This window comes from Myxocyprinus asiaticus, chromosome 32 (assembly GCF_019703515.2).
Source record: "Myxocyprinus asiaticus isolate MX2 ecotype Aquarium Trade chromosome 32, UBuf_Myxa_2, whole genome shotgun sequence".
Lineage (NCBI taxonomy): Eukaryota > Metazoa > Chordata > Actinopteri > Cypriniformes > Catostomidae > Myxocyprinus > Myxocyprinus asiaticus.
This window is the reverse complement of record NC_059375.1, coordinates 21565753-21576818: the sequence shown is the minus strand read 5'-3', so window position 1 is coordinate 21576818 and position 11066 is coordinate 21565753. Positions and strand designations below refer to the sequence as shown.

At 41.1% G+C, this 11066-nt stretch overlaps 1 protein-coding gene across 6 annotated transcripts in view; it reads right to left on the bottom strand.

The window, feature by feature from the left end:
• Positions 1 to 2451: 2451 nt before the first annotated feature.
• LOC127422974 (histone acetyltransferase p300-like) overlaps positions 2452 to 11066 on the bottom strand; it is a 44213-nt gene continuing 35598 nt past the window's right edge. For all 6 annotated transcript variants that reach the window (XM_051666918.1, XM_051666919.1, XM_051666921.1 and 3 more), the window contains exons 25-31: positions 9830 to 9976; positions 9605 to 9718; positions 9278 to 9443; positions 8985 to 9152; positions 8731 to 8892; positions 8257 to 8538; positions 2452 to 7391 (exon numbers count right to left, since the gene is read on the bottom strand). In XM_051666918.1, the coding sequence (XP_051522878.1) occupies positions 4518 to 7391; positions 8257 to 8538; positions 8731 to 8892; positions 8985 to 9152; positions 9278 to 9443; positions 9605 to 9718; positions 9830 to 9976 (3913 nt within the window). In that variant the 3' untranslated portion in view covers positions 2452 to 4517. The remainder of the gene's footprint in view (positions 7392 to 8256; positions 8539 to 8730; positions 8893 to 8984; positions 9153 to 9277; positions 9444 to 9604; positions 9719 to 9829; positions 9977 to 11066) is intronic.

Below are 11066 nucleotides of genomic sequence, written 5' to 3'. Positions count from 1 at the left end.
GCTGAGGACATGTGAGGCGTCTATTTCTCAAACTAGAGACTCTGATGTACTTATCCTCTTGTTTAGTTGTTCATATGGCCTTCCACATCTCTCTCTGTCCTTGTTAGAGCCAGTTGTCCTTTGTCTTTGAAAACTGAAGTGTACACCTTTGTGTGAAATCTTCAGTTTTTTGGCAATTTCAAGCATTGTATAGCCTTTATTCCTCAAAACAATGATTGACTGACGAGTTTCTAGAGAAAGCTGTTTCTTTTTTTGCCATTTTTGACCTAATATTGACCTTAAGACATGCCAGTCTATTGCATACTGTGGCAACTCAAAAACAAACACCAAGACAATGTTAAGCTTCATTTAATGAACAAAATAGCTTTTAGTTGTGTTTGATATTATGGCAAGATATTTTCTAGTACCAAATTAGCAATTTAGCATGATTACTCAAGGATAAGGTGTTGGAATGATGGCTGCTGGAAATGGGGCTTGTCTAGATTTGATCAAAAATGACTTTTTTCAAATAGCAATGGTGCTGTTTTTTACATCAGTAATGTCCTGACTATACTTTGTGATCAGTTTAATGCCACTTTGGTGAATTAAAGTACCAATTTCCTTCCATAACAGCAAAATCTGTACATTATTCCAAACTTTTGGCCGCCAGTGTATATACATGATATACTTTGTAAACATGTCAGTATCTACATATATACTTACACAGAAGGTATTCTAGTCTTGACCTACAATGTAAGTTGCATTTCTCACATACAGTACATTAGAATTTGTGGCCTCTTGATACTTAAAATATTAGGAGGCCAGAAGGTTTCTGTAGCTCAACTGGTAAAGCATGGCGCTAGAAATGCCAAGATTATGGGTTTGATTCCCAGAGAACACACAAACTGATAAAAATTTACCTTGAATTCACTGGATGCCACTTTGCATAAAAGGATCTGCCAAATGCATAGAAATGAAAAAAGGTAACTATCTGAAATGCAACCTTAATAAAAGTGTTTTTTTTTTTTTACATTTACTGTCAATGTGCCCCTCTTTGAGATTGCATTAGCAACAATATAAAAAACAAAACAAAACAACTGCACTCCTTGTTCTATTTGTCTGCACAGTGATGTTCTACTTTTAGCATAATTATGTACGTGTATGAAATAAACCAGCACTTTATTTTCTTAACACTATAGCTTGATGATAACTCATATCGCAGTGTTTGTTTTTTTGTTAACACTTTACAATAAGATTCTATTTGTTAACATAAGTTGATTAGGTATCATGAACTTATGATAAACAATTATATTTTACAGCCTTTATTAAACTTGATTAGTATTAATTTATTAAAATACTACTGCTGGGGGCCTGGGTAGTTCAGCGAGTATTGACGAACCCAGGGCGTGCTGAGTGACTCCAGCCAGGTCTCCTAAGTAACCAAATTGGCCCAGTTGCTAGGGAGGGTAGAGTCACATGGGGTAACCTCCTCGTGGTCGCTATAATGTGTGGTTCTCGCTCTCAGTGGGGAGCGTGGCGAGTTGTGCATGAATGCCGCAGAGAATAGGGTGAAGCCTCCACACGCACTATGTCTCCACGGTAATGCTCTCAACAAGCCATGTGATAAGGTGCGGATTGACGGTCTCAGACGTGGAGGCAACTGAAATTCGTCCTTCGCCACTCGGATTGAGGCGAGTCACTACGTCACCACGAGGACTTAAGAGCGCATTGGTAATTGGGCATTCCAAATTGGGGGGAAAAAAAATACTACTGTTCATTGTTCATGTTAGTTCATATTGCATTAATCTTAACTTATACAACATTAATGTAAACTTGTATTTATAGAAATTAACTTTAAGCAATCGAAAATGCTGTAAAAGCATTGTTCATGGTAACTATTGCATTAACTAATGTAAACAAATACAACATTGTTGTAAAGTGTTAGTATTTTTTTATTGCTCTCGTGCATACTCGCCAAGTATGAATTTGCAACATATTGCACAGTAGTCTACAATGTTACATTTACTTTAAAGACTGTTTCTTTGTGGTATTACATGATAATCGAGGAGAACTGAAGATAAATTTGATGTATTTTTCTATATTGACGTGAATGTATATTTAGCCTTTAGAAATGTCAGTCTCTTGGGGCTCAGCTGTTTTATATGCCTTTCGTAGTAACTGACTTCTTGTGACATGTATACATTTGATAGATTATGAAAATGCCTGTGGTTGCTTTTGCTTTTCAGACTATTTGCACTTTAATACGGAAAACTTGGTGTTATAATGGAATAAATAAAACTTTGGTGTAATTTTCTCACTATCCATAAGAAATGCATGTTACATTTAATCAGTGATACATGGCACTGTATGGATTTAATAACTTGTAGAATCTGCCTCAAGCCATCTCTGAATCATGTTGACATAATTCTTGCTGCACATTTACATTAGAACTGAAACCACAATGGTAGCCAATTATTTTTGAATAGTACAAACATATTTTAATGTACAATTAAATAATTGGCAAAAAATCAGAACACCATAACTTAAAAAAACAAAAAACAATCAGTAAACTACTGAAAACAGTTTTTTACTCCTTTTAGCAAGCACCAAAGAGTTAGCAAGAAAAAAGTGGTCAAAACTAGTAACCAAAAAGTTGTATGGTTTCTTTTCCAGTCTGTTTTATAAAGAAATAAAAACAAAATTAGATCAAAGCAAAGATTTCAGTTGCCATTGTTTGTACAGTGAATCATAATGTATATACTTCTATATGCACGCATAAGACATTTCCTCAAAATGCCATATTTCGCAGCATTCCCAAAGAGGGATGTATATGGTATGACAGCAGTGTATTTTGCATCATCAATACATCTTTGAAAAAGTGTCATTTAATATCAACTTTTGCTTCAAGTTCTTTAATCGCAAAAAAATAATGTGTGTGTGTGTTTTGTTCTCCTTGTTTTTATAAAATAAGTCTCAAACCATATTACCACTGTTGTGTGGTCATCCAGCACCCCTTTAACTAACTTCAGAAAGAATCAATAATTCAATGGGTTTTTATCTTACAATACAATAAAGACCATCCACCTTCTTAATATAAAAAACCAACAACTTGTCTCTTTTGCACTATATTTGTGTGCAGGATGGAGACTATGACAGCCAGAATTGGTTTAGTACACACTAATGAAAACCTTTTAAATTAAGTACACATACAAAGGCGCATTGGTGCTTCTCTGACTTGCACTCATTATGTATCAAAATCTCTCAGGTTGAGCCTACTCTAAGCTGCCCATATTTCTTTAGCACAAATAAGCTTAAATCAAGGGGGAAAGATCTGTCCATCTAACTCCATTTACATATATATTTATATCTTTTTTTTTTTTTTTTTTTTTTACAAAGACCATTTTTCAGTAATTTATTTTCAGTTCAAAGTTTTTCTTTATACAATAAGGAGATCACTTATATCCCAAAGTTCAGAACAATAGAGATTCATGGGAAATGTCAGAATAACACACTTCGAAAAGAGATGGAGGAAAGACGGGACAATGAGTCGGAACTGACAGAGGATAGTTTGGGATTATTTGCAAAATCCACAACCCTGAACAGCATTTTGACCACAGCAGTCTTTGCAGAGATCACTGCGCTGTGCAATGAGCACACCTGTAGTGTCATCAGTACTTTCATGGTTCCATTGTTGAGAAGGGCATAGTGAGAACACATTCATGGGACTGAGTGTCTGATGGAGGGAAATCTGACATGCATAGGAGGACAGATGTTTCCCATGCAACAAGCCATGGGGAAAAAATAATACTTATTTCCCAAACACTATCAAAACTTCATTTAAGTCCCATCCACCCAAAAAAAAAAAGAAAAAAAAAAGAAATACAAAAAGTAGAAGAAGAATATAAATTCATCCATTTACAGTCGGGTTCTATCATTAACAAAAATATACTCTTTGTGAATTGTAGCAGTTTCAAATAGCATATGCCATAAACTGATCAAAACAAAAGAAAATATCTATTAGCCAACCAAAAAAAGCTGAGTAATAAATAACAGTTATTACCAATTCCATTATGATAATCATAACATTGGTGGGAATAAATCTAATACTTTCCAAAATGGATCAAACATTCTTGAGGGAAAAAAAAAAGTCCATTTTGTTTACTCGTTATGCTTTTTAATTTTATGCCACTTTTAAAATCTTAGAAAATATCTATAAAGGCAGACATCTTCACCCCTAAAATATTTCTGGTCATATACCAAGAGGAAATATTTCCCATCCTTAAACCCCTAACCCTTTGAACACAATTGGCAAAATATATTTATTTATTTATTTATTTATATATTAACATCAATAACTTACCATTCATTTAATTTAATTTGTTGACTTGTACATGTAGTATCTCCCATAGGAAGTTCAGTTCTTTTCAATTATGTAAGAAAAATAATAATAATATTAATAATAATGATGACATCCATTGTAAATCCTAGATTCAATCTGCTACCAATCCCTGGCAATCAGGACAGTTCGAGCACTGCAACTACATTAAGTCTAATGAGTTGTGTTTTATGTTTGTCCCCAAATCTTGGTTATTAGTCAGCATGTCACTTGTCCCTTGCCCATGCAAGGCTCCCATCCCACCTAGCTGTGAAAGCATTGCACTCTGGTCTGCTCCAAATGGGCCTTGGTCCATAGCATTAGCCTGTTGCTGCTGCTGTGATGACTGCTGCTGTTGTTGTGGAGGTGGAGGGGCAACCATGCCAGTGTGGTGTGGAGGAAGATGACCTGGGTGAGGGGACCCTGTCTGGTTCTGGGGAGAGATGCGATGGGGTGACGGCTGGGGCTGCATGCGAGGAGATGGACTAGAATTTTGTGGCTGGGACTGGGGACGAGGCGATGGCTGGGGTGAGCGAACTTGGTTGCTAAGGGAAGTGGTTAACTGCTGACCCGGCAAGTGGGGAGACTGTGACATCTGTTGCTGTGGCTGCTGAGGGCTCATGGGATTGTTGTGGTGAGCAGGAGATCCTGCTCCTAGGTGTGACTGCTGTTGTTGGAGGATCCTTTGCTGCAAAAGCATGGCTGAGGGTTGTGAACCAACTTGAGCTGATTGCATCTGCTGTTGATGGAGGGGACCACCACTTCCAGGACCTCCATCAGCACCTGGGAGCCCAGCCATAGCATTCTGCTGCTGCTGCTGTTGTTGTTGCTGCTGCATCTGAAGTTGCTGGTGCTGCAACCTCTGTTGAAGAGCTGCAACTTGCTGATGGGACACAGACCCAGAGTAGTTCTGCTGTGTCCCAGATTGGGTTCCACCTTGTTGGTGCTGGAGACCACCAGACTGAGGTTGGCCAGGCTGCTGTGGAGGAATTCCAGATTGGCCAAGATAGCCCTGCTGCTGGGGTGGTTGTGGATGCTGGAACTGAGCATGGTTTCCCATATGTTGCTGCTGTTGCTGCAAATGTTTCCTCATCATCATCTCTCTGAACTGTGGGGAAATGTTAGACATGTTAACGCCCTGACTGGACATAACACCTTGTTGCTGTTGTTGTTGGTGTTGTAAAGCTGCCATTTGCTGTTGTTGTTGCAAATTGCCACCCATCATAGGCCGCTGTGGAAGTTGCTGCTGCTGCTGCTGCTGTAGCTGATTCATCGGCAGGCCAGTTCCTTGTGTCATTTGCATACCTGCTTGAGCTGCCCCAGGATTTACATTCATTTGCTGGCCGTCAATGACTCCTGGAGCTCCACCGGGTCCTCCTGCTATACCTGCACCTCCTGTTCCAGGCCCGCCTCGACCAAGGTACCTGGGAACCCGTTGCCTGATGAAGGTTGCCATGAGCTGAGGGTTTGAACGTAGAATATTCAGGACTTGTTGTTGCTGATGGGGAGAGCTGGGTGACCTTAAGGTTCTTAGGAGTTCCTGTAAGGCAGCCTGAGAGTGATTTCCAGAGCCAGCACCTGCAGGAGTGGCCCCTCCTTGGCCACCCATCATACCCATTACACCAGAATGCCCTTGCTGCTGCTGCTGTTGACTAACCATCTGCTGTGGTTGCTGGGGAGCAACCATTCCTTGCAGACCCATTTGGTTCATTAATCCAGGTCTCTGCTGAGGAGGCATGCCAGAACCAGCCCACTGCTGCTGTTGCTGTGAAGCCTGAAGTTGAGGTCCTCCTTGTTGAGCCTGTTGCAACTGGACTTGAGTGAGCGGAGTCTGAGTTCCAGTCTGCTGCTGGATGCCTGCTGTAATCATTCCCTGCTGCTGCTCCATGTGAGCTCGAGCCACTCCCGGATGTGTCTGGGATGGCATTCCCTGAGGTCCAACCATTCCAGACCCAGGAAGGTTAATGCCCATCTGGCTTTGATTTTGTGGACCCTGATGCAGGCCATGTGGAGGAATCATCCCTGGTCCCTGGTTTCTTTGCAGGATATTTTGCTGAGCCATTTGCCTCTGGGTCTCTGCCACTCGTTGAATCTTCATGGCAATTTCTACTGCAGCAGGTGGGGGACCTGTTGGCTGATGCTGCGACATAACAGGCTGTCCTAGGTTTGACTGTTGCTGTTGAGAGAAGCCGCTCTGCCCTATGCCTGGCTTTCCCATGGACTGGGAAAGTGGAGAGGATCCAGGAGGTCTTTGTACATATGAAGGAAGGTTGTTGGGATGCTGGAGCTGCTGAACTGATGTTGGCTGTTGCTGCTGCTGTTGTGGTATCAAGGGCTGCTGTGGGGAGTTCATCATCCCACCACCTCCAGGCATTTGCTGGTACTGATGGGCCATCCCTGCTAATTGCTGTGGCTGTTGAGATGGAACACCTCCAACCCCAGACTGGGGCACAGCAGGTTGGCATTGTTGAGTTGGTGTCTGTGGGGTAGGGGGCTGAGTGCTGGGTGTAGGCGTGCTGGGTCCAGTAGTACTATTGTTCCCAGGAGATGGCAGCCCACCATTGCCTCCTGGTAGCTGCTGGCCTGTCCTCTGCATACTGGCCATCCTTCTGCGCACCATCTGAGCCTGCTGTAGCCTGTGCTGGAGCTGTTGCTGCCGCAATTTCTGCTTGATATTGAGGCAGAATGGCACAGGGCACTTGTTCTCTTGGCAGTGTTTTGCATGGTAACAACATAGTGCTATTAGTTGCTTGCAGATAGGACAACCACCATTGGTTTTGCGTTTGCAGCCCTTGGTATGTTGAACTACACGTTTCATTTTCTGGCAAGATGGAAGTGAGCAGTTGGCATTGCGGCACTGACAAGCATGCACCAGGGACTGAATGCACCTCTGGATACTGAGACGGCGCGAGTCTCCAGGATTCTGCATTGAGGAACCAGTCTGGCTGTTACTTTCGTCGTCCAAACCCAGGCCCAGTTTTTCCATCTTGTGCTCGTGACATTTTGTATTGTAGCAAGTGATGCAGAGGTCATAGTCCTGTTAAAGAGAGGTTTAGAATAACAGTGAAATGGCAAGGGAAAATGATCATTGTGTACACCACCCTGTATCAAGTACAAATAATTATCTATACAAATATGGTGAGCGGACATCCTGTTTCTCCTGGAGCAAATTTTGAACAGTTTTAGACTGTCCAAGGAAAAACAAGATGTCTGCTCATGCCATATAAATACACTCACTGAACACTTTATTAGGACCACCTGTACACCTGCTTATTCATGCTATTATGTAATCAGCCAATCATGTGGCAGCAGTGCAATTCATAAAATCATCCAGATACGAGTCAGGAGCATCAGTTAAATGTTCACATCAACCAACAGAATGGGGGAAAAATGTGATCTCAGTGATTTCGACCGTGGCATAATTGTTGGTGCCAGACGGGCTGGTTTGAGTATTTCTGTAACTGCTGATCTCCTGGGATTTTCAAACACAAGTCCCTAGTTTACTTAGAATTGTGCTAAAAATAAAAAACACCCAGTGAGCAGTAGTTCAGCGGATGGAAACACCTTGATGAGAGAGGTCAACAAAGAATGGCCAGACTGGTTCGAGCTGACAGGCTACAGTAACTTGAATAACCACTGTATAAAACTGTAGTGAGAAGAACAGCAAATCAGAATGATCAAACAACATGTCGAACCTTGAGACGGTTGGGCTACAACAGCAAAAGACCACGTCGGGCACTTTATTAGGACCATAGTGTTCCTAATAAAATGCTCAGTGAGTGTATATTAGCTCAACAGCTTTTAACAGTGGTGATAATTTCATATTGAGATCTCAAATTTTTCAAAATCGAGAACTGAGAGACTGCAAATGCTGTAAATTCCTCCCATTCTATAGTCCTTACCTCGCACACAGTGCAATGAAAACGAGTCTCGACATGGTGCTTGCACTCGTTGCAGGTATAGACAAAACGATCCTGGCTTTGGTTGTGTAGTTCCACCAGCATGCACATAGTGCTCCATTTGGATCGTCGTAGTGAAGAAAACTCCAGGTGCTTGTCTCGTGCGAGTGTTAGGAAGGCATCACGGCCATCCATCAAATCACATGCCATCAAAGGATCCGGGTCAACAATGGGCGGAAGAGAATTGGAATTGGGCCCAGCGATAAGCCGGATAACAAAGAACACCTTGCAAGCAAGAAAAGATGTGGTTACACTATACCTATGCATACATGAATGTTTTACCAAGATACTGATCAGGATGCCACGAAAACTGACTATAGAGAGAGCTCAATACAGTTCAGCAAAGGTTTTTGATTTCAACCTTTTAGATGTCTATACCAGTAATTTTGTGAAATTAAGTTCAAGTCCTCCTCGTACCTCTTTGTGCTTTTCCATAGTGGCATACAGTTTCTGTGAAAGGTCATTGGACACATTTGGCATCCCTGGCTTCTTTTTATTGGCTCGACTTAGACTGGTCTTGTTCTTGCTTGTCTTTTTGTTGTTCTTTTTCTTGGCATTCTTGCTATCACCTTTTGTTGTCTGGAGAAACAAAGACAAATATTAAGTGTTATGTGAACAAACACATTTACAAAGGAACAGAACCTGAGATAAGTGAGATCTTCAAGACTAACATCAACACTCTCATTGGATGTGCTGTTTTCCTCCCTCTTTCTTTCCTCCTCCTCCTGCTCCAGCTCTTTGATACTCTCTTCAAGCACATTAGGCCAGAAATCCCCCTCAAAATAGGGCAGTTCTTTAGCGCTGGTGAGACGATCCTCTGTTGCCTGTTTGAAGATGTCCTGTAAAAAAAAAAAAAAAAAAAAAAAGTTATTTCCCTTTGCAGATCTCTACACTGTACACTGAAAAAGTTGAATATTTGTATTAAAACATTTAAAGTAATATCATCGTGTTGTCCAAGTTGTACCTTGTAGTCATGCACAGTACGCTCTGCTACAGCTTTATCCAGCATCTTCTTATACCACTCCTGTAGCCGCTTGGGCTTGGGTATCTTCTGGTCTGCAGGGTGACAGTGGAAGATGTAATCATCACCTTCACTAGGAGGGCAGGCCCAGATGTGTCCTGTAGTGAACCTAAGAAACATATTTACAAAGGTAAAAGTTTTTTTTTTTACAAGGTAAGAAAGCAACAGAAAAGGACAACGAAACAGATAAAATTATTGCTCAGTAGGGTCAATGACAGTTGAAGTATGATAAAACACTATAAACAGATAGTGGAGTATATATCGCCTTACCCTTGTTTTTTGGCATACTCCATGTACCCTATAAGAATCTCATGGTACACTCCTGTTCTCAAATAGCGTGGTTGAAAGAAGTGGACACTGTCAAGGTATGATATGTAAACCCGTCTAAAGGAAAGACAAAAACGTTTAACAGAAAAGGACAGGCCCATCACATAAGAGTGTACAATTAATTTAAACTAAATTAGATAAATCAATGAAAAGAGGTTACTGCCTGACCTTTGATTAGGAGGCGGACAGTCTGAGCCGTACTCTTGCACGTGCATCCCGAAGAAACAAACATCAACACCATCAACATCCTCAAAGGCGAATAAAGCTTTCGTTCTGTATGGGAAAGACTCTGCCATCTCTCCACTATCAACAAACCTGGGAAAAGGAAAGAACATTCGTTAAATTCCAAGCAGACAATCATTGGGAATAATCTGCATTGGAGGAAAACCACCTTTTGTTAATTTTTTCTTTTACAAATGAACAATGAATTGATTTAATGAACTTACATCACACAAATCATAGTGAAAAACATGGCTTCACAGCAAGAATAACAATGTGACAACTTATTTGAAGGAAATACTCTTAAAATGACCAACAAATAAATGTAAAGGATGAAGTTACATTGCCTGGCCAAAAAAAAAGTCACGTTTTAAATAAGCAGATACCTAAGAGCCTATGATTAGAACATTATTGCAGTGATTAATATGTTTCAGCTGGCAACAATTATTTTAACCCTAACTGATGCAGTGAGTAGCTTCTCATTTCTTAAACAACCATGTCAGAAGATGTATCCCGTGGTCGTGGAAAAGATATTATTGTGTTTTAGAAGGGGCAAATTATTGGCCTGCATCAAGTAAAGAAAACAACTAACACCATGTCCTAACCAGAGGCGACGCGACACGCAATAAAAGGTATCTTTTCCATGTTAATCAGAGTTTTCTCCCTAACCAGCCGCAACACACGATGAGCGACAGTGACAAGGCTTTCTATTTTTCAAATGGTTTACATTTCTGCAATGTCACACCGGCCAGCGCGGTCACCAAATGGGTCTAAAATTATTCATATTGCAGTATATTAAAGCCGACATCTCACTAGCCGGTTCACAACAACTTGATTTTGGCCGGGGGTGTCACACACCTACCGAATGTTGTGCTTGATGTCTCGCTCTCTTCAGCTGGAGCTGTCTCACACACACACACACACCAGTTCAGAATGGCAGAGGGGAGACATACAAGCTCATTCTGACTTTCTCTCTGCTTCCCTGTCACGTGGAGATCGGCGAAATAACAGGAGTACCGCGTTAACATAAACAATCGTAACAGACTGAATTAGGATGAGATATATAAAGTAACTTTGCCCCGTGTATGTGATTGTGTATTTATCCCCTCAGGGTTTGCCGTAGAAAGAGAATGCCCATACGGAGCTTCAGTGAGAAAATGAGTTGCGTTCAATAAACAGACTGTTT